Source organism: Dipodomys ordii, unplaced genomic scaffold (genome assembly GCF_000151885.1).
Source record: "Dipodomys ordii isolate 6190 unplaced genomic scaffold, Dord_2.0 Scaffold25, whole genome shotgun sequence".
Taxonomy (NCBI): domain Eukaryota; kingdom Metazoa; phylum Chordata; class Mammalia; order Rodentia; family Heteromyidae; genus Dipodomys; species Dipodomys ordii.
In genome coordinates, this window is record NW_012267241.1 from 8088929 (window position 1) to 8112520 (window position 23592).

At 50.4% G+C, this 23592-nt stretch overlaps 1 protein-coding gene across 15 annotated transcripts in view; it reads left to right on the forward strand.

Annotated features, from left to right (window-relative positions):
• The window catches only part of Celf4 (CUGBP, Elav-like family member 4), a 274650-nt gene that overhangs the window by 191210 nt on the left and 59848 nt on the right, over positions 1–23592 (forward strand). For 8 of the 15 annotated variants that reach the window (XM_013014834.1, XM_013014833.1, XM_013014829.1 and 5 more), the window contains exon 3: positions 21120–21198. In XM_013014834.1, the coding sequence (XP_012870288.1) occupies positions 21120–21198 (79 nt within the window). The remainder of the gene's footprint in view (positions 1–21119; positions 21199–23592) is intronic. The other 7 variants (XM_013014841.1, XM_013014837.1, XM_013014831.1 and 4 more) reach the window with 2 other exon arrangements.

Below are 23592 nucleotides of genomic sequence, written 5' to 3' on the forward strand. Positions count from 1 at the left end.
GAGCACAGCAAGGAGACAGTTTTAAGCAGATGAGGATAACAGCCATTGGCAAGCCAGCAGGTATGCCCAAACAAGTGATGTCATGTCCTGAAAAGGGGAGCGTGAGCAATTGTTCAGAAATGTGGGTTTTTCAGAAAGTTCCTGGAACAAAGATCTTTCATCTTTCTCTTCCTGGGTGAGAATTTCCTGGGAGAGTCAAATTATATACTCTCCCCTTTCCTGCCACCTCACCTGGTCTTGCTGTCTCCTGGTGGAGGCAGACAGAGTGGTCTTGATAATAAAACAAATCCAGCGGCATCACACACATCCCAGTGACAATGACTTGCAGCAGGGCCAAGCCCACACACCTGAGCCAGCTCAGCCTGGCCCTTGATACTCCCTCCCACTGCATCTACGCCCATGAACTAGATTCAGAACCATTGCCATGTCATGTAGCTCTCACCAGCCCTTCACTCTTCTCACCAGAGGGTTTTCTGTCTCTGAGCGGGAGATGAAGAGGGAGAGGAAGAGGAGAGGGAGAGGAAGGGGAAGTAGAGGGAGAGCTGGGGACCAAGGCCCAGGAAGGGGAGTTGAGGTTGGGCAGGAAGCCTCGAGAGGAGCAAGCTGACTTCAGACTCTGGCCCCATTGAAACCCATTCTCTCTGCCTGTCTGGGCCACTAGATTAGCCTCTTAGATCCAGGGACGCCGGAACTGGCTCTAGGCCTTCTTCTGAAAGCTCCCATTTTGGATTAAGCCTTAGTCCTGCCTCCAGAAGACCCCTGCTCCCTGTCCTCCATGTCCTCCAAGAAGTTTCTCGCTTCTCATCACCTCCAGCTCTCCAACCTTCACACACATGCACAGATGCACCCAAGTTCTCAGTTCTGTTTGACCTCTCCAGGCAGGTGCATTTTGACTGGATTTGCTCCATATTGATGCTCAAAACAGGGGAGGGCCTGGAGAAACTTCCAGAAGACAGCATGAGGGCAGTGGGGCCACTGTGTGAAGGAAAGGCGGGCAAGGGACCTGAGATTCTGAGAGGCAGGGCCTCTCTGGGATACCTTCCTAGATAGGAGATACCCAGGCAGGAGAGCTGAGCCCAGTGGTGGAGGATGGGCTTGCAGCCCCTTTATTAACAAATGAATAATTGGCCTGGCATGTCTCTGATTGATGAGCACAGCATTGTGTCAGCATCTTCCATGCAAGGGCCACTGATAAATCTTCCCTGCATGGCTGCTATCACCAGCCCATTTGGCCAGAATGGTGGTAAGACCTTGGAGAGTCCTGTGTGCTCACCCTGTGCACTGGGCTCCTGCTTTTCATGTTGGCCATTCCTTCTGTGAGACTCCTGCCCATCCCCTGACCACCTGATATTTCAGTGGGGTTTGGACTGCGTCCTCAGACTGCACCTTTGTGAGCCGGGGGATTGTTCCTCACCACCTATCACCCCTCCATCAGCAAAACCCCCAGACCTCCCCAGACCCACTACCATCCGCCTTCAGCACTCAGCTGAGCTCCTTGCTGTCCCTCTCCTTTTCATCCCCAGCCCTGTTCTGCAGAGATGCCCCCCCTCACCCCCTCAGGGATTTCCCCCAGCCAGTGGTAGTGTATGGCTCCTTCTGGTACTCTGGGCTGTTCCAGCCTCCTCCTCCTCACCAGGTTCTTCCAACTTTCCCTCATCCCTCTGCCAGCATCTCCCGGTGCCCAAGGATCCCCTACCTTCTTCCCTACACTCTGGCTCCCTGTTTTCAGCCTCAGTATCAACTATTCAGAGATACTTTCTCCGTCTAAATTGGACATTCCATCTTTGCCCTGTAAGGGGCCTTCCAATTGATCATGACTGACACAGAGTTTGTTTACACTCAAATATAAGTATATGGTCATGTCTCCTTCCTGTCCTGGACTGAACAAGCCAGCAGGCCAGGAGCGTATCAACCTGGCACATAGTAGGTACTTGCTAAACCATCAGTCAGTCAGAAGATAACTAAAACAAGTCAATGTTAGGATGCCAGCTGTGAAGTTGGCAAATCATCATACCTGTTTCCTGCTCAACATTCATTCCCTGCCCTTCCCCACTAGACCAGACCTGTCCTGCACCAGGTCTTTTTCCCATGAGGCTCTGACTTATCAGGTGCCGAATGTGTTCCCATGGTGGAAGGGGACCTGGAGAGGAGACACTGAATCCTTTAATGAAAGGATATTGTACCTCCATGACACTAGGCTCTGGGGACCAGGGTAGCTCATTGGAAGAAGTAGGGTGGGCACAGTTACTGACTAGAGGGAAGCCCCTCACTTTACCAGCAGCACCACAAGAGGGGCTACAGAATGGTCCCTATTTGGTGGCCTTAGAGATGGTCCCCAAGATAGACTAGGGGACAGACAGACCCAGCATGGCTGTCCCCAGCAAGACTCCATTTGGAGCAATCAATTTTTTAATTACTAGCAATCAAATATGTGAAATCCATCCAGCTGCCACTCCAAGAACTGGGACAGAAGTATAGTGTGCCAAGCACATCCCAGGAGTGGCAAAGTCCCTTCCACCACCTCTGCACAGTCCAGCATCTGGATAGACAGGTGGGTGCGTGGGAATGAACACAAACCCCTGACAGAGCTCAAGAGGGTGGAGGAGAGCAGGTGGCTGGGGAGGAGACCTCAGTCTGGGGGGATTCCTGTACTTCTGTCTCAGACTTCCCCTCTCCCCACTCCATCTTGCCAGAGCCAGTGTCTTTTCCCTCTTTAGCCTGGAGCAGCAAAACACAAACCTGTGTTCACAGGAGGTTCCACCCTGTATTTCTTCACCCGCCAGCTTCATGAATCTCTAGCTGCTTTGTGAGCTAGAGATTCCCTTGTATTCTCCAGGTTCCTACTCCATCCCTACTCCAAACCTAAGCATCTATTGAGTACTGATAGTGTGCTGGCTCATGGTCCTTGGGGCCTGCAGTCTTCCCCAGAGAGCTGGGTCTCCACAAGGTTCCTAGAGGGTCTCGCTGTAGCTGGCTGGCTTGCACTTGCCTGGTCTTGTCCTCTTTGGTTGGCCTCTTTTACCCTCTGGCTTTGCCTCTGGCTCCTAGCATCTCTGCCTTGCTCTCCTCACACTCACTCCAGTTCCCCTGTCCTAGTCTGTCTCTGGCCCTTCTCAATTTCATCTCTCTCCTACTGCCCTGCTTTATCAGCTCTGTGACTGAGGGTCTCTTAGAGAGCAATAAGCAAGTTACCCTCCATTCTTTCTTGCAGCTCCTGTTTGGGGAGTGGGTAAATGGGCCCCCTGCTAGGGTGCATCTGCCTTAGCCTAACTGAGAATGTTTTCACTGAGCTCCACTGTCTTTCTCCACTTCTACCCCCACCCCTACATCTGCAAACCTTGGCTTGGTCAAGCTCTGAACAAGCAGTAGGAGGACTCCAGTGAGTAGGAAGCATTTGGAGCTAGGACAGGGTTAGGATACGCTCTTTCCAGGCTCTCCAAAACTTGAAAGTTTTCTGCACATCCCTAAGGGAATGGAATTCTGGAAGCAGCAAGACCACTCCCTACGCAAGCCGTGTCCCTCCCCCTGGAGCTGCGTTTCCATTGTCAAAGGAAGATGATGATAATTCATGGCCTTATATCTAGAAGCATCTGCATACTTCAGAACTGCCTTTTTGTCGATGAGTAATACTGAGGGCATGGGTAGAAGACAGCAAAATTATAGAAAGCCCTGCACGTATACTAATGGGGCTTACATCTTTCCTCAACTTGGTAAGAAATTGAGTTCTTCCTGAATCTAGCTGTAGTTTCTTCTGCTGCAGCCAAATGTTTAGAGTCCCCTTTCCATTGTTGCCTCAAAAGTAGATGTCCCACCCTCGAGTTTAGTTTAAAACAGCCCTAGGGAGCCAAAAACTCTCTTACCTCCTCCCCACTAGCCCTTTACCTTGGTGCCACAGCACCCCAGAGCTCTGCCAAATCCTGGCAGCTCTCCAGAGAGTCACTTGCCCTTTGTCCCAGGGGCTTTTTGCTGAATCAACTTTTCTAGGAAAATTCATGAAAAACCCTTATTGATCTGTCAGTTACTGAACAGTATGGATGGGTTAGGCCTGGTTAGAGGAGGAAATCAGGGGTAAGGATTGATGCCTGGAAACTGACGGGGCTTCCTGGAGGAAAAGGGCTTTGGGAAGAAGGGCTCTGGGTCAGAGAGATGGTTTGAGAGAGATCACTTCCAGATGAAGAAGAATGTGGGTAGTGGAGGGAGAGAAGAATAAGGGGGGCAGACAATTGGAGGTGGGTAACCTAACGGAAATGAAAGGGGAGTGTTTGGTGAGTTAGGAGGCCAGCTGGGGTCTGCTGTAGCATATCTGTGCACACCAGTGTCCACACACACACATTCCTGCAGAACCAAGGCTCTGTGTAGGTGGTCTCAGCAAGGAAGGGGCAGGGTGCATAGACTAGCTATCCTGAATATATGCACATATGCTCAGCCCTCATTCAGGAAGTCCTTCCCTCTCTTTTTACCGCAGTGTATACTTACTTCCCACACATAGCCGCTGAGACTGGATGGAGGCTAAACACAAAGGGGGGCTGAACCCAACACACAATTCTCAGCCCTTAGGCTACACTTGGGCTCTATCTGGTGGTCATATTGAGTACTGCACCCTCCAAGGTTTCCCTTCTTGGAACCTTTGAGGTGTCACACCCAGAAGGAGCATCCTCTCTCCTCCCTGTACCACGCGCGTGCGCACGTGTGTGTGCACACACACACACAGACATGTACACACAAACATAAGAGAGAGTATCATCAATGGTCTGTCATGGCATGACAGCCCACACCCTAAACCACAAAGGGCCTTACAACAGAAATCCAGCCAACAGATTTACCTAGATGCAGACACTGTCATTACCTTTCAAACTTCCTTTCTTCTTCTGGCAAAATAAGGTTCAGGACGTAAGGGTAGAAAACACTGCTCTTAGCTCAGCACAAGTAGTCACAGCTGACACCTTCTCTCCTTTCTCACGGGCTGAAGTGTTTGCAGCCTCAGTGTTGCACACCATTTCAAGCTCCCATGTGGAATAGGTGCCCACCTGCTTTCAGAATCTGTTCTGATGTGTAAAGAACAGGGTACCCAGCACCACCCCCACTTGTGTGCATGCTATCAGAGATACTGCATTCATGGAAAATACTGGAGACAGGGTGTGGGGAACAGTCAATGCCTAGGTGGAAGTCCTGTCACATTTCTATCCAAGGGCTTACTGCACATAGACTGGTAAAATTAAGCTCTTGCTTACAATGTTTTATCCCATGTGACTCACTCAGAACACATTGGGATATGCATGAGCTCAGCATTACGTATGACTTCCCCTTGTGATTCCCTGAAGGAAGGCACTAAAGTCCAGGTCACATGGCCAGGAGCCAGCAGCCTGGACCCAGCATCCCTCTCATTGCATCTGGGCTTGACTTGTGCTCCTTGGGCAGGACTGAGACTCTTTCCAGTATGGGGTGGAAGGAGCACAGAGAAGAGCAGAAGAAGGGAAGATGCTCTTCTCACTCCTGCTGCCTTCCTTCCCAGAGGCCTGCTCCATCTTCCAAGCCCTTCCAGGGCTGAAGGATGGACACGGAACATGGGTTTGGGTCACTCACTCTGACCTCATCCTCTCAAGTGCCCCACCCTTGAACTCTCAAGGTTGAACCTGACCAAGGATGCCTGTGTTATCTTTACTGTCTCAACTGTGTGACAGGAAGTCATTGCAGGCTCTTGAAGAGGAAGGATGGGACAAGCAGGACTAATAAAGGTGAATATGCGCTAATAAGTGGGAGGAAACAAGGGTACACAAATGACTCCAACTCGGTGGAGCTCCAAGGCCAGTGACAGCCATGACAGCCATTCCGCAGGAGCTCAGGACCAACCTTGACCTCTTGCCACTGTTCCCTCCTGGTAGGTTCATGTCTGTGTCCACACACACAGCCACACACTAGCAAGAAACATTCCAGGCCCTTGCACTCATATAGTGACATGCACAGGCACACCTGTAAGCTCACATAAGTGTTCACACATGTGAACCCACACAGCCATGCACAGAGAGTACCCTTCCACCCCTAGTCCCCCAAGAAGTCCCCACTTTCCAGCTACAGGATTCATTTGAAGAACAAACCTCCCCCCCCCCCTTGCAGAGGGAGTGGCTTGGTGTCAGGGTAAAATTTATCATCATTATCCTAATATCATCTCTAGGCTCGGCAATGGCAGCAGCTAAAGAAAATACCAAGGCTTAACTTGGGGCACGCAAGAGAAAGTCAAGAGATAGGAAATATGATTTATGATGGAAATCAATGCAATCATAATACTTCGTGCTTATAAAATTGGGCTGTGCCTCTTGTACCCACACAGGCCCACTTTAGCTCTGCCTGTCGCTGGAGTTGGGGGATCATGGGGGATGGGACTAGTGTGGATGAAACACCCAAATGATGGATACTGCTCATCTCCTTTCCAGTCTTCCTTGGGGCCAGGAGGAAGTGTATATGAGTGTATGTGAGTGTATGTGTCCAGAGAGAAAGCCAAAAAGGGCAAGAAGCCACATCTCAAACATTGCTGGTGTCTTGACCCCCATGTGAAGCAGATAATAGGTAAACTGCATCCTGTGTGAAGCCAGCAATCAGAAGGCCTCGATGACTAAGCTAAGGCCAGTTGCTTAGTCATGGCCAAGCTAATCATATTGTTCCCACATGATTCTGCAGGAGCCCAGGCTCTCGCAAAGGTTGTAGGTCATTGCCATGCTGTGAGGTGTAAGGGGCTTCAAGAAGGTTCCATGCCACCAAAAATGCCCTCCCCCACAACCCCAGCACCTTTTACTCAAGCATCCAAAATCCCACCCACCGACAGAGGTGTCGTTTGCATTAAGCTAAGCCACATCCTGTGCAGGTTATAAAATGTGGCAGTGGTGGTGACAGTGAAGGTGGTGATCATGAGCATGGTTACAAGAGTGGTGGGGTGGGGGTGGGAGGGAAGTAGGGGGATAGGGGGTGGGGGGTGGAGAGGGGAAGGGATGATATGGGGAAACAAAGGAGGAGGCAACAATGCTTGATAAGAAATGTACTCACTATCTTTCCCATGTAATTGTAAGCCCTCTGTATGGTATTTTTACAAGAATAAAAAAAAACGTAATGGTCTCTTGTCATGGTGACAAAAGTGGGTCAGATGGTGGCATGTCACTGACATAGGACAGGGGACAGGGCAAAACACAGGTATTGTGGAGAGTAGTACTAGAGCTAAAGTTGTTTCAGGTTCATACCTTCCCTAGAACTGAGCCAAGAATTCTGTCCCCAGTGAGACCCTAGGGATTGGGGAGGGGGGAGAGAGGTGTGCAATGATCTTTCTTCTTGGTGTGTTTCAACATTTGTATGCTCTGTCGCTGACTGCCAAATCCCTTCACTCTGTGACAACTCATTCGGGCTAAATAAAGATAAGGAAGGGTGGGTGGTGGAATCATGACTTCCAGAGATGTCCTCTAGCTGAGGACATTGCCACCTGGGACAAAGCCCAGTAACTGAGGGACTTTGTCTGGTGGTGTGTCCTGACTTAGCACAAAGCAAGGTTTCAGCACTGTGGGCAGCGGCGATACCATCGGGTATAGCTATCTTGTACTTGAACTTGCTGCACCGAGCAGCTAAGAAGGAAAAAGTCCCTGAAGAGAGGAATCTGAAGGGGAGCAGATTGCTAGACAGATAGAAGCTGATGGTCCAGGGGCTTTGCTAAGGGAAGAGGCAGAATTCTATCCACAATGGACCCTGAGGTCATTCATCTCAGGAAGGGTATCCGCCTGACCAGGGCTGAGTCCAAGGGATCGGCACGAGCCTCAGAATATAGAAATTTCTGTCTCATTTGTATGAGGAAAGTGGGGCTCAGCCCAGCTCTTCACCCACCATTAGTTCCCTGGTCCCAAGACCATTTCTAAAGGTGTCTCTGAGCCACTAAGGAGGAGATAGAGTCAGTGATGTTCTGAGGAGGGAGGACAGCTGTAGAAAGACAGAAGCATCCATTGGGCAGGCCACAGACAGACCATCTAGTCTGAGAGCAAGCTCCAAGAACACTGCATGGCAGCCTGGGAAGTGGCTAGGGCAAGGGGGAACAATAAGATGGAGAGAAATGAAGTGGGACAAAGCCCAAAGTCTGGCATCCCAGGGCTGCCCGGTGGCCACTGGGGATCGTGGTGACTGCGCTGACTGCGCTGGCATTTCGAAGGGCACCCCAGGGCCCGCACCTGCCTTGACGAGACCTCAGGAGCTCAATAGACTTTCCAAACCTAATTAGTGTTTAATGGTCTGGAGAGACGCAGCATCCACCGTCACAGGCCACACCATGCCGTCCAGCTTCAGGTTCTTAATTAACCTTTAAGGAGATGATCTGCTGGTAGCTGCCTCATGAGGCCACATGCATCCCAGGGATCACATGCATGCATGCGGAGACTCGTGGGCCTCCCTACATGCATTGACCCACACGTGAGCCCAGTGGTGACCCCCAACCACCCCTCTTAAAGTGGGAAATGCACTTGGGATGAATTCCTGCTGGGGTGCTGGTAGCTGCTGACCCAGGACAAGTGCTTGGTGAGGAAGGCTCAGCGAGAAGACAGGGGCAAAGGGGGGAGAGGGGTGGGAGACTCAGTCACCTGCCACTGTGAGGAAAAATAATTTGGCCTGTCCAGAAGGTTCCCCCCCTCCACACATACACAGCAAGGCCGGGGGGCCAATATTGGCAGAAGGTTTATTGAGGACCTGGGGCTGTCTCTGGCTCTGAAGCACCCTAAGAGAGGCAGACATGAGGGTTAGATCCAAGCCAAGAAAGCAGAGGTATTGGATGACGTGAGCCAGGCCCCAGGGTAGTGCCTGTAATGGTCTTGATGCTAATAGCAGGAGACAAGGGAGGGTCAGGCTTTGGCCCACAGGTCACACAATGGAGAAGGATGAAGAGGCACCCAGAATATGTTTGGAACAGAGGCAAAGGATGGCCAGTGTGAATCTTAGAATTAGCTCCGTGAACATGTAAGCCGGGTAGAGCCTCTCAGCATGGGAGGCGGGGGGTGGACAGGGCAAGGGGTGGAGGGCACCTGTAAGAACCCAGGTGTTCAGGAGTCAGGGAGGACTTGAGGCTACCTGGCCAGAGGTGGAACAAGGGAAGACAGGGACGTGGGAAGAGAAATAGATGAGGACATACAGGAGATCACCAGAACTCTACACCCAAAATGCGCATCCACATGTGTGACCAACACACCCTTTGCTTCCAACCAATATCTAATCACCCACCCACACTTCCACACGCTTATACCCTGCACACACATGCGTACATTCTATCCCCACAGGCATGCCCCCTCACACACACACACACACACACTCCACAGCTGCCCGCTCACCCTCCCACATTCTGTGCAAACACTTCCACATAGATCCCACACCCCACGTGGCAACCCTCACACACGTACACTCCCACGCAGTGCCTCTGACCTACAGACCCTGGCATGTTTTGGGAGGAGGGTTGTGATCGATGCTTATTAATGAAGCCGCCCCAGAGATGGCTAATTGATGGCGGTGTGCAGTTGTTGTCTGGAATTTAACCTGATTCATCATTTAGCCTGTTGGAGGCTGGAGAGCTGTGTTAATTAATGCCAGGAAAACAGACTTGGAAGAGCTGGTGGTATAGGCTCATATTAGAAAATGGAAAGCAAGGAGGTAGAGGAAAGGAAATGAGGAGTGTGTGTGTGAGAGAGAGAGAGGGGGAGAGGGAGAGAGAGGGAGGGAGAGAGAGGGAGAAAGAAAGGGAGAGAGGGAGAGAGGAAGGGAGGGGAAGAGAGAGAGAGAGAGAGAGAATGATTAAATCTAAAGCCCAGAGACAAAACAAATTCCAAAAAGCAAATGTCTGTGCCATTTCTAGGATGACTCAGGTTTGTGCTTGGCCGGCATCATCAGGCTGTGGTGTGAGGATTAAGAGCAATTTCCTCCACATTTGTCATTTACTCGGGCTTTGTTTTTTTTTTTCTTTTCACAAGCCTAGGGACTCTAACTCCCCCTCCCAAGGCCTGAGGGCCAGAACCATATGAGTGGGGGAGGGAACATGGAGGTTTTCTCTCCTGACTTTGGAAGGGGCTTAGCCTGGAAATGGGATACGTAGTCTTAGGGAGGCTGGTGGGGTAGCAGCGCAGATGGGGACCTCCGGGCATCTGACTTGGGCATGGCTGCCAGGAGAAAGAAGAAAGATGAAGGGTTATTGTGCGAGTGACGCCGCCTCCTCCTCCATTCTACCCAGCCAGTTTGTTAAGAGGCTTAGAGTCTAAGTCTCTGAAAGCAGTGGTCCTCCTGTGGGCCAGGAAAGGTCAGCCACAGCCGCAGAGAGTACCTGACCAGAGCTAAAGCAGATGTTAGCAACCAGGATGCAGGGCCCCTGGTTGCCGAGGAAGGGTCATAAACATGTTCAGATAAAGACAGGAAGATGTGGGGTCTGAAGTGCCACAAAGCCCCTGAGGACAGTTGTGGAGGATGGGCTCAACTTGCCCTGTGTATGAATGAGCAGGTGAGGGGAAAGAAGGAGGAGATGGGCTAGGGCTGGAAACCTGGCCATTTCTCATCTCTGGAGATGGCCAACATGGTAGGGACGCTCCACACAGCAGGCAACCCAACTTCCCACCACTGTGTGTGAGCAACTAGTGAGGCCACTCTGCTCAGAGTGAGGAAGGGACTTCCAGGAAAGTACTTATCTGGTCCTTACCAGTGCAGGGTTGTGTGGCTGATCCTTTCGGGGTCTTAGTCACCTTGCTACACTGAGGGAAGATGGCACAGCTGAAGCCTTTCAGCAAGGCTCTTCTGGAAACTGGGGAGTAAGCTTGTGGGGTAGAGACAGGTCTATGGCACCCAGCACAAGGAGACATTCCATCAGCAGTGAATAGAGAAATGAACGAATCAGTGGGTAAATAAATGAATGAGAGAATTTTGGCTCATCACAACAGACTTCAGAGCTAAGGGACCACATAGAAAGAACACAGCTGAGCCACGGGTGGAGGAAGGAGAGTCCGTGTGGACACAAGTATAAGGGTTCAGAGTGCACTGAGTCTCTTCACCCAAGTCTCAGTCCTTTCCTGGAGTCTGCCCATTATTTTGCCTTTAGGAGAGACCAAAGGAGAGCCCAGGGGTTGAAAAGGAGAACAAAGAGAACAAGGGGCAAGGGAGGTGGAGGGCAGGGAGCAGGTGGCTGCCTCCTATTCACTGAGCACTTACTAGAGCTTGCCTGACTTATGTAAGCCCAGTTCTCCTAAGAGGGGTCTGCCTCTAAGGGGTTAAAAAAAAGTGCCAGAGGTGGGACTGAAATCCAGGCCTTACAAGGAAAGCAGGGTTTGTTTCATCCAGAATTATCTATTCACTGATGGTTTTTTTTCCTTTCCTTTTCTTTTTTTTTTTTTCAAACATCACACACCCCCACCCTGAAGAGGGTTAGTGACCTAGCTTGGGCCGTGCAGGCTAATTAGCTTGGTTTCCACAGCAGCGGGTCTTAATTAAGACCACAAGGATCCTCCCACCCTCCTCGCCCAGCACAGCTCTGGCATGTTGGTGAGAGAGATAAGATAGACATAGGGCTTGGAGACAAAGAACCTGCTGCCCTTGGCGGGGAGGGCCTCTGAGCCCTGACCAAGAGGTGAGTAAGCCTCACCGCATCTAGTCTTAGGTACATCAGCTCTATCTTGACAATTTCTCATGCAGACCTTGCCCCCTACCTGCCACAGCCCAGAAAAGCATCCATCCACAAAGACACTGCCCCATCATTGCAGCAGGAAGGAAGGAGCCAAGGCTTACCAAGAGCCAGCTGGGAGTCCTTCCTTCTGGAAGCAACAGGGCTTGGGCTTAGGGACTGTCAAGGGATCCAGGGGGTCCCTCCATCCTTTGAGCCTTTTGGGTGAGGGGAAAGTATTCTGTTAACATACATAGCAGAAGAAAGGAGAGGAAGAGGCTCAAAGGAGGATGAGAAAGAGGAAGAATCTGCCCACTGACAGGCCTGCTGCTGCCCTCAGCCACCGCCTAGCACAGCAGCCTGTTGCATAGCAACTGCCTGTGGTCTGTTTGTGGAGCTGAACCAATGAGGATGTGTGGGTTGCAGAACTAAGGATTCTGCATCCTATCTATCACTCCTTGTGTTCTCTTGCTAGTCTTAGGCTGGGATTGAGAGGTCACTCAGGAATCAGAAATTAAAGCTGAACTGGAGGATATTTAGTCAATTCATCAAACACTTCCTATGCACCAGACCAGGACTTCTGTCTTCTCATATGTGCAGATACAGAATGCTGTCTGATCTGAGTCTGTTTTCCTGGCATTGTGCAGACCTGGTTCCATGCTCCCAGTCTTCTAAATGTGGCATGGTGGCATGTTATCCCTGCCTAGAACAGTGGCCAAGCTGCCTACTGCAGAGGCTAGACCTGTCTCTACCTGATCTGCCTGTCTGCACCCTTTCTTCACACTCTTTCACCTCCTCAACTTACATCCTGCCCTGAGTTTTTCATTTCATTTTTGTCTTTGAGTGCACTCCTTATCCCATCCAGATCCCACCCATTTGTGAGTCTGGGTTTCAACAAAGACTACAAGATATAAACCTCCTGTGCAGTCATTTGAAAGGTCTGCAGCATGAGAAAGCACACGCCACTGTTCAATCCTGCCTGATCTAGGTGTCCAGCTCTACCTACACACCAGCTTCTCAACTCAAAGTCAGCATGCCAGGGATAGCCTGGGCTGAGTCATAGCCACGTCATTGAGATAGTTGTAAACCTAAGGTGTTCTCTAGGAGTGGCTTTCCCTATCCTCTTCGGAGCCATTTTGACAGCTCTAGACCAAAGTGAGTCTAGAGGTGATGGCTCACAGAGTAACAAGTGTAATTAAGTGAATCCAATCACAGAAGACTTGCTAGAAGAGGAGGCAAAGCCTTGGGACTCTATGGACAAATAAGAGAGAGATGCAGGTAAAGAATGGGAGGCAGGGAGGTGTCTTTGTGAGTGACCCAGAGGCCACCTCAGCACTTTGCCCAAAGGTTGGGTCCCACCAGTCAACCCCGTGGGCAGCTTGAATGAGAAGAGGGGTGAAGAGCTGACAGGATGTACAAGCTGAGACACATCCCAACCAAACAAGCATCAGATGGCCTCCTCAGATTGGGGGAGACTGGGAGCAAAAGCCAGATTTATTAAAAAATCTTATCTGGAGGGTTTGCATTTCAATGGGCTCCAGATTTGCATATTTTAACAATAATGCCCATTCTTCCATCTAGTCTGTGCTCACTGGCTGTCTCTCTAAACAATGATCCCTGCTTCAGTAAACTCTTCCTAATTCAAAGGTACACCAAGGCCACATTACTGGAGAAGGGAGGACTAAAGGTCCTTTTTCTCTGTGAGCTGGGAACAAGATTGTCTTCCGGGTGACCCACTACGGGCCTCGGGTCATTCATGCTTCAAGGGTGCAGTCAAGGCAAGAGGAACAAAATCAATGAATGGGGCAGAAGAGAGGTTTCAGTCACATTTCTTAATATGGTACCCCGGCATGTTGTGGCTGAGTTCTACCTGTGCATTGGAAGCAAAATGGGGGCAGACCTTCCCCTACTGAGCAGAGACCAACATTATCCAAATAAAACTGACACTTACGGAGCTGTAATGATTTACAAGGTGCAACAAGGCAGTGCAAGAAAGAATAGGGATTGAGACTGAAAGCTGACAGGGGAAACTGAGACCCGTGGGAAGCAAAGGACACAGACGAAGGACAGAAGCAACAGACAGCCTCCACTTGCAACCTGGAAGGTCAGCACAAGCTTGTCTGACCAGATTGGGCCTCATAGTCCAGGCATGAGGAAGGGTGCATCCAGGGACCACTGCAATAATGGGTTATCCACAAGTCGGAACTTTTTTATGACAACAGACAGAATTCCTTGAATTTCTAGCTCCTTTTGGTGGAGTGAACCATATGCAATTGATTAAGGAGGTAATTAAAGCACTAATATATTTAAAACAAGCTACAAATAATGTGCTTTGCCCCTGCCATTCTGCTGTGATCCTTTTGCAATAGGGGTTAACAGAAACCTTCAGGCACTGGGTCATTTTCGCCCTCAACTCTGCAGAAAGCCTACTAAGCACAGCCCAGGGAATCCAACTAAACATGATTCCAACCCTGACCTCCTTTAAACAAATCATTTTGTCATTAATTTGATAATTAGGATTTGCCAAGTGCTAAGGAAAAGGCAAAGTTCTGGCAGAGGGCAGTCTGGAATGCCACCTGTCTTTGCTCTCTGAGTATTCATTGTAACTTCACTTCTCTGTCCACAGCAGGGAAATTATGCCTCATATCACCAAGCTTTTCTGCCTATGGCTGAAGATTTCCAGCCTATCCTCTCAAGGCTGCCTCAACTTGACAGACATAGTAGTATACACCTGTAATCCTGGCACGGGCCCTGAACGCGTGGTCCTCCTGCCTGAGGGACTTGCTTGAAGCTGTCCCAAGTGCAGTTTGCATTTGGCTCTCTGGACCAACTTAACGTTTACCCGCTAGACACAAGCCAAAAAACTTCAAATGTGAATTTCAGTCACAAATGTCCTGATAGTCGCATTTAAAACTGACATTGCATAAAATAAAAGATGAATGGTAAAATTTTGTGGTAGAAATTAATTTTCTTTACTGAAAAGGACATCAAAGAGCAAATTAAAAACCACATTGGGGAAAGACTTTACAGTTTAGTACTTTAATAACAAACACAGAGAGAGAGACACAGAGAGAGGTGCGGAAAGGCCTTTCCAGTTGGTACTTTCATAACACTTGTTTCTTGCAAATACTTCTTTCTTGCCAGAGCAGAGATGGCCCCAGCTCGCCAATGTACAGTTTCACCCTTCCATCATGGTCTGTGTGCCAGGAGAGGGAGTAGAGGGCATAATGTCTGTGTTTTCTATGAAATGAAGAACTGGAGTTGCCTGAAAGTAGCCGGGCTGGGTGAGAAGCAGAAGCCAGGACTGGGTAATGCATTGTATCCACAAGTGAGTGGGCAGGACCCACCCTTCTCAGGGGCCACCGGGATCCAGTAGCAGAGAGCTATGTGCTCGTAGGGAAGGAACTCACAGGCTTGGGGGGTTAAGAATCCAGCTGTCCATATGGACTCCCTAGCTTGGTGAAGGGGAGAGGAAGATTTTTACACACTCATTCTGGAATGGCACCTGGAAGTTGACAGGCCTCTCAAGAGCGCTGTGGACATCCCTTATGGGCCACTGTAATCTCTGTGGCTGCCACATCTGTCCCTTCTCCCCTGGCGTTGCTGGTGCACTTCCCCTGGCATGTCTTCTGGTCACAGATTGGGAAACCCGACAGTGGTGTGTCGGGCACTGCATTCCTCCATTTCCTCAATTATCTCCTTTCCTCTTGATCTCTCAGCCACAGGGAACAATTTTTTTTTGGGGGGGGTATGTCTGCAATGTCCGACAGCACTAATCAAGCATGCACGTGTGATTCTAAGTGCATAAACAGAAGCCTTATCCTGGGAAACTCATTTTGGAGCCTGTGTCTAGAGGGAGCAATGCCCAGGAAAAGTGCTGTAACTCTGTGAGTAGAGGGTACACGAGAAGACTCCCTGGGTCTCTCCAGCTCTGGATTTAGGTAGAGGTCAATGGTGGGGATGCAAAAAGGCTCAGTCCCAGCCCAGATCCCCACGCCAGCCCTTAAGGAAGAAGTTACAGCAGAAGGGGACGGGACACAGTTGGATAGTCAAGGACCACTGGGGCACCCCTCCACAGGATGTCTCAGCTCTGGTAGAGTATTCATCCCAGCCTCAAGGAAACCCCTTATAAGGCTAAGGAGAGAAGGTCATGCTGATAAGAACATGATCCTCACAGGGGCCCCATGAGCACAGCTCAGATTGAACCAAGAGAACCAGGAAATTGGCAAATAGAACTGGGGAGGGAGGTGTTAATCATGATCTCCCTACATCCTGGTTCTCAGAGAGGCAGCAAAGACCTGCAGTGCCCAGTGGGGAGTAGATATGGAAGCACTGAGCAGGGGAGGAAGGAGATGGAAGAGGGAGGAAAAAAGGCAAGAAAGAGCCTTGGCTTGTCAGTCTGGCTGCCCATCAGCCACGGGCCTCTCCTTTACCCAACGAGCCACCCTGGACAGGTGAAGCCTTTCAACCAGCTCAATCATCATATTTATTCTAATTGTATCGTAATCGTCCCCAAGGAGCCTGGTTCAAATGAGCTTGACATTATTAAAATTTTAATGCCCAGTTTTCATAGCTGAATGAATATTTAAAGGGTATGTCCCAGCTTAAGTTATAATGATGAAGAAATTAATGGAATGTCTTGTTTAATGCATGGCTCTATGTTGATGCAAAAAGTGGCAGGGGGAGGGGGCAGGGATAGAGGGGAGGGGGGAAGGAAGGAGCCACCTGCCTGCTCTCCCATCCCCCCATCTCTCTCAATAGGGAGCAGAGAGAGGACCTTAAATCCTGGACCAGAGTGTTCCTTCTGAGGGGGATGCGGATTGTATTTTCCAGCCAGCATTATAATTAGTGTCCCTAGAGGACTCACCCTAGGAGCTCCAGGCAGCATCTTAGAGCTATTCCTGACCCAGGAAAAGCAGCACTGGCCAGGCAGCTTTACCTCAGGTACCTGGAGGAAAAACGAAGACTTGGGGTCCAGGGCCCCTGTAGACACTCAGCGTCAACACAGGTGATCCTGCACCCCAGCCTAGGGTCCCAGACCTTCCAGGGTGCTACTACGCTGGCTGTGAGGAAAATCTTGACAGAGGAACGTGAATCAGGAAAGGAATCCTAAGGGACAACGTTCCAAAGAGTCTTCCTCTCATTTTTCCTCCTGACTCTTCCACTACTTTCCCCTCCTTTCCAGATCCTTCTGGGCTCCCTCTCAGACCTCTCTTTGTCACCTCTGTCTTGTCCTTTCTCCCTAACTTTAAGCCTAGCCTGGTGTTCTCTTCCCAGGTCAGATGGCTCAGTCTGTACCTCTCTTCTGGAGACAGAACACTCTTGGCGAAGCTGGACCAGGGCAGACAAGGGAGAGAGGTCTCTCTTCAGGTCGCAGCCGCCTGAACAGAATCTGTTCTAACTGAGAAACCTTCCCACCCGAGCCTTACAATTTATTTCTGCTGAGAATTAAGAAAGCATGCGGCTGTATTTTATCTCCCTATCTAGCCCGGCAGCTCTGACAAGCTCTGCAAAGGCCACTGGATGCTGGCCATCCTCAGATCCTAATGGGACATGAAAAGCCACCCCAGGAGTGCGGCTATATGAGAACCAAGTCAGTTTTGCTTAGCTACTCTGTTTGGAGCAGTTATGAGTGACCAGCCCTTAGCTGAGGACAAGTGGGAGACTGAATGAGACTCCAGATCCCCACTCTCAGGAAGGGGAAACTGGAGAGAAGCCGAGGGGTCTGTGAGGAAAGAGCAAGCTAGCGAGTGCTGTAGAGCAGGTCTGGTCGTGACATTCAGAGCTGGTATGGCAGGGAGGCCTTCCAGAAACATACCAGGCCTCAGTCGGGTAGGAAGGAGTGTGCAATTGAGCTTCCCAAGTATGCAGGTTTTGAAAACCGAGGGAGAGTGGCATGGCCCCCTAAGGGAATGGCCCATCCAACGTGAAAGCTCCATGCACAGGGAGATCTCATTGCCTCATTTTATTTACCATGGCAAAGAGAACCTCTGGAATCAGAAGTAGCTCTGTCCTAGCTCTTCCCCATCCAGTGCGACTCATACAACTGTCCCAGGCCCAGCCTTCCTCCTTACATCACCCCTGGAAATGAGAGCTCTGCCTGGGCGTACTTTGGCCCTGAGTGGAACCTCTTGCACAGCGTTGCTCCCCACCTCAGTTCGACACATGAGGCTCTAGAGTGGCAGAGCGGGGTGTGGGTCACTCCCCCTTATCTTCCCTTTCCCAGCCAGCCCCTCCTCCACATGCTTGCTGGGAAGAAAACCTATCAGGCATTCTGCTCCTCACCCCTGTCCAGCTATGAACCTTCCCAGACTATCTTTGGCTCCCAGCATCTTCTGAACATAGACCTGGGTGTCAGGAAACTTGGGTCCATCCAATATCATCATTTGCCCCCTGTGTGACTTTGGATTGTTTTCTTAGCCTCTGAAAATCCATCTCTGTGACGAGTTCTTCTATTTTCATCTATCTCATTCTCAGATTTCATAACCTAGAAATATTACACACACACACACACACACACACACACATTCACGTTCCATGTTCTTGAGATTGTATATCCTTTGGAGGGTCCTGGGAAGCCTTAGCCCTCTCTATTCTACAAGCCATTCCCTAGCCTTGAACATGCCTTCAATCTGGAGAAAATGGGATTCTCTGTAAGATCCTTCCTGTTGAAGTGCCAGCCAGGCTTCAGGGGTCAGAAATTTTCATGAGAGGTCTGAGAGATCATCGTTGATGACTGAGAGGTCGCAGCCAAAATGTCTGTCTTATTGTTCTGGAGACCAGAAGTCTAAGATCAAGGTGTGGGTAAGTTGGGTTTCGGGAAGAGCTTTCTTCTTTCTCGTTTGAAGAAGGCCACATTCTTGCTATGTCCTCACGTGGCCTTTCTGTGTGCATTTGTCCCTAGTGTCTCATTTTCATAAGAACATCAGTTATGTAGGATGAGAGCCTTCCCATATATCTTCATTTACCTTTAATTACCATGTGTTAATGGTCTTATTCCCAACTATAATCATATTGTGGGGTCATAGATTCACCAGATGAATTTAGAGGGCTACAGTTCAGTCTATCCGAGGACTCTCAAAGAACATCAAGAGAAGGAGTCTGCGGAAGGGTGGAGGAGCTTTAGACACTGCAGGGAATGGACTTAGGGGGAGGCAACGATGTGTAAAGATGTGTGTGGGGACCTGTGTAAGATGATGGGGCCAGCTGGGCGTCGGTGGCTCATGCCTATAATCCTAGCTACTCAGGAGGCTGAGATCTGAGGATCACAGTTCAAAGCCAGCTTGGGCAGGAAACTCCATGAGACTTTTATCTCCAATAAACCACTAGAAAACCGGAAGTGGTGCTGTGGCTCAAGTGGTAGAGCGCTAGTTTTGTGCTGAAGAGTGCAGGGACAGCACCCAGGCCCAGAGTTCAAGCCCCACGACCAAAGAGGTTGCCTTTCAATTCAATGACCCAAGGATCCTGGTCCCAAATGGCCATTACTACTACATCGGCTCTTTCTCCACCTCCTCCCTCCTTAGGCCCCTCCTGTTGGAGCAGCTGGGTCAATGACAAACAAAAAAAGGAAAAGAAAGCCACAGGAAGGACAAGTGTCATGACAATAACTTACACTGCACATGCCCCTCCTGGCTGAATTCTAGCCAGATACTCTTACTGGTAAGGTGGAGATAGTAATCCCTACCTCAGTGAAGTTACATAAGCACAAATGGTATTAGGAGCAAGAGAACACAGTGGCCAAACTTGGGTCTAGGCTAGCTTTGAGCACCTTCTGGGATAGAAGAATACTGCAGGCTTGTGGAAAGGCAAAGGAGATAGGATCTCCTGTGTCTATGTTCACACCGATCTGAATCAGTCCTATCCCCTCAGATCTCAGAAACTAAGCAGGGTTGGACCTGCTTAGTTAACATTCTGCTTGGTTAATATTCTGATAGGGTGAAGGGATGTCCTAGGAGGGAAGGGCAGTCTAGAAAAAAAAGGTGGGATGCTGAATTCCCAAAAGCAAACCAGGAATGACCCAGCTCCCTCGTCAGGCCTGTCTCCTATAGCCAGATGCCTGAGCCACCTTCTAAACTCTTCCAAAAAGGTCTGGAAATGAGGTAGTTTGTGGGAAGCTAGAAACGTCATTCTGTCTCTGGGGTTGAAGCTTCTATAACGTGACAGTGCTCCCTGCTGCGGGAGCTTACGTACAAAGCACCTGTCTCTCTCTGATGGTAAATACTCCCATGGCCTGTCTTGCTGGCCCTGGCTCCTTGCGAATCCTTCCCCCGTCTGCTCCGAATCCTGCCTGCTGTCTCTGTCCTTCCTCGGTGTGGCTCTGCCCTTCCCCTGGCCTCAGCTTCACCTTGCTGAGTCACACACGTCCTTCCCCCACCCCCTCCACGCAGCCAAAACTCACTTCGAATCCTAGACCAGAAGGCAGGAGGCAGCTTGTGACTGGGCTGCTCCAGCCCTTATAAGGCAAGTGAGTTGACATCCAAGCCTCAAGGTACAATGTAAGCACAGAAATAGCTTTGGCAGACCCTGCCCTCGGGTGGCCTGGGAAAGCACATGACCCGCCCTCTGCCTCAGTTTCTCATCTTTAAAACGCAGGTGTCTGCACTGCTGTGGCCTGCCTCTCGGGGTCTGTGTTTGTGAGAGAGAAATGCAAACATAATAAGGGATCTGGGAGAGGCAGGACAGGAAAAGCGCTGGCAGAGATATGAAGTACGATGCATTGCGTGGCTTCTATCATTTTTATTGTCTGAAATACGGTGGGAACTCAGCGCTTGAGAGCCCACCCCTGGTGCTTGCCGCCGGCTGGGATTGAAAGGAAGCTGTGGAAGGGCGATGCTTGGAGTTGAGAGACCCCTAGTGGCCTGAACAGGACATTGACACAGATTCCCAGGAGATGCCAGCAGCTGGAGAGCCAGCCTGTGCCCGTGTTCTCTTGGTACCCAGACACTGAGGGAGACAAGAGGTTGTGCCCACTGCACACGTATCCTAAGCGGGGGATCTATGGCTGCAATCAGAAGCCCTTGTCCTGAGCCACACTCCCACTCACTAGCTGAGAGGCCTAAAGCCTTACTCTCCCCACAGGCCAGGAGTTCGAGATGGCAAGGCAGACAGCTCACTGCCATGGCCTGAGCTGGGCAGGATTTCACCTGCGGACCACTTCATTTTGACCAAGCCAGCTGTCTTGAATGACCCAGAACTGGGTCACAGATATGCTTGGGGTACAGGATGGTTTTGTGGACATGGGGAACAGGGACAGGCATTCTATCAACCTCAGATTTGGGTATCCAGGTTCGCAAGCACTGCTCAAAGCAGCAGGAGGGACCTCACAGGGTCTCCAACACATCACAGGGAGGTAGGTGGCGCTTCAGAAGGATTTGCCTCTTTGCTTCTGTGTGTGCAATGTACACTTACAAGTGGGGTGTCTGCCCCTCAACACTAGACCCATTGTGACACTGTCTCCTGTTCTCTGTTACAGATGAACCGGCCGATCCAGGTGAAGCCCGCGGACAGCGAGAGCCGAGGAGGTAGTAGCTGTCTGCGCCAGCCCCCTTCACGTGAGGGCCCACTTGTCTCTGCCCTTCCTCATCCCCCTCCTCCCTTCCCACCTTGTCCTGGTGCTGCAATTGCCTGCCGCCACCGCCTCCTGCCTCTCTGGGGACCTCATGGCTTAGGATCAGGGGCAAGGCTTTGGAGCTCTGGATAACTGAGTGTGGAAAGACAATAGGGTAGAGACTGGGATCTGCTGGCAGATTGGTTTCTAACTAAGTAAACAAGCAGTGTTGTGGGAGGTTTGAAAGCGTGTGTCTGTGTTGGTGTGGTGGGATTTAAATAGCCTAGCGATGCCTGTCAAGGAAGGAGTCAATTGAGAGAGACAAAGGTTGCAGAGGGCTGTAAGAGGATATATCTGAGAAGGGACCTATCTGAAGAGGGTCTGGGGTGGATGTATAGATACAGGCCAGTGTGTGTAGAAGGGCCAGTGTGGAGGGAAAGATTGGAGAAGCAGATGCAAGTAGGTGTGGAAAGGAACACAAGAAAAAGGACATTGTCTCACTCACAAACACCTGCCCTAGAACTTGGAACCCACGGGACCCTGGCATGAGGTAGTGGAGCCCCATTCCTTTCCCCTGAACCTTTGCCATGAGAGGGAAGAGTAGGTGGCCAGCAGGGGCAACTCTGTGCCCAGGTAGCAGAGCCACTGAAGTTGTATTGTTTTTGTGGTTATTCTACTTAGTCTGGCTTCAGCAGCCCTAGACGTGACTGGGGACTGAGTTCAGTGGGTTTAGATCCTATCTAAATCAAGGGGGAAAAAAAGATGATGAATACAGCCAACTAATTCTCATGGTGCCAACCTATCACTTCACTTGAAGAAGGGAGAAAGACACACTTTGCCCCAAAGGACTTTGCAGGCCTTCAGGTCTTGGCACCCCTCACCTCCTTGAAGAGGAGAATATTGTGCTTCTCATCCTGATGACCACAGCTCTGAACTGTGTTCCCGACCATTTCTCCAGGGCAGAGGACAAAACTCAGTCCCTGATTAGAACAGGGACTCCTAATGGAATACTCTATCCTGTCCACCAGTGAGGAGCCCCACCCCAAGTACACATTGGGGCTCAACTAGGTGGTGAGCTGAACAGACGTGTGTGAGGAAGACACCCCAGAAGACAGAGGGACAGAGCTACCTTCTCCCAGTCTTCTCTAACTTGGCCACCCTTCCACCAGAAAGAACTCCTTGCTTGGTCTCCCCTCACAGCAGGAAGGAAAAATCCAGAAGAATATTCCTTATGGCCACTAGGAGGAGTGTAGGAATGGGGCACTTTCTTCCTAGAAAAGAAATTTACTCCTCTGCCCGGCCAGCATAAAGGAGCTTCTAGCTTCTGCCTCATCACCATCTGATCCAAGAGTCTGTGTCCACTACTCTCCTAGAACCAGGGTCTTCTGTCCTTCGACTCTCCCAAAGCATTAGCTCAGCCAGGCACTAAGGAATTTCTCTTTCCTTCATCCTTTTCATACACATCTTCCTCCCCACCCTGACCTCCGCTCCAAAAATCCCCTCCCCCAAAGTCTATAAGGGAATAATAGGCCAAGGCTAAAGCTAATGCGTTAGGGTCAATGTCCTAGAAGGAATTATAGTGTGATCCAAAGTGGCCTGACAATCCCTGGAATGTCGAGTCCTTTCCAGAAGACTTCCTCATCATACTCAGTTCAGGCAGAACCTTGATCTGGGCACAAGATCTCTGCGCCAAGTTTCCTTCCTCACATGGGCCATTGGCCCTAGACATCAGGGTTTGATTGGTGTCTTAAGAGGTGTTGCTTGAAAGGGTGCTATGCCTGAGGGTACAGATGTACTTCCCCAGGGATCATGGAGCACTTGGAGTCTTAAAGACACTGATTATTGAGGTCCAGTTAGTTGCAGGGCAAAGATGACTCAGGTGTCCTAGTGAGCAAAATCTACCTGGACTATACTACCTCCTCCCACCCCTTTTTCTCACAGTGACTAGAAGCTCATTCTCCTCTGGCTTCACCTAGGTCTGTGAGAATCATGACAGAGTGAAGGACGAATCCTGATGACTAGCCCAGCTGGGCCAGGGTCTGGGCACCCAGGCATGCAATGATTCTCCTGTAGCTCCCTGTTCAGATAACACAGATGATGAGCCATAGGAGCCAAGAGTAATCCCAGAAAGGGGACCCCAGAGACAGGAACACCAGGGACCTTGGAGGAGGTAGCCCTTGAGGAGGTGACACTTCTGGCTTGAAGGAGGGGAGATTCCGCACCTGGGAAAGAAGCAGAATGGCATGAACAAGGCCCAGCAAGAAAGGCCTCACAGGAGAGCCAGCAGGCCAAGGTTCAGAGGTTCCCTAGAACCCATATTACTTGTGGGAAGTCCCCTCTGCCCCCAGCCTGGCTGAGCTCTGCTCCCACCCTCTTCTCCCAGTCCTCGCTTGCCTGG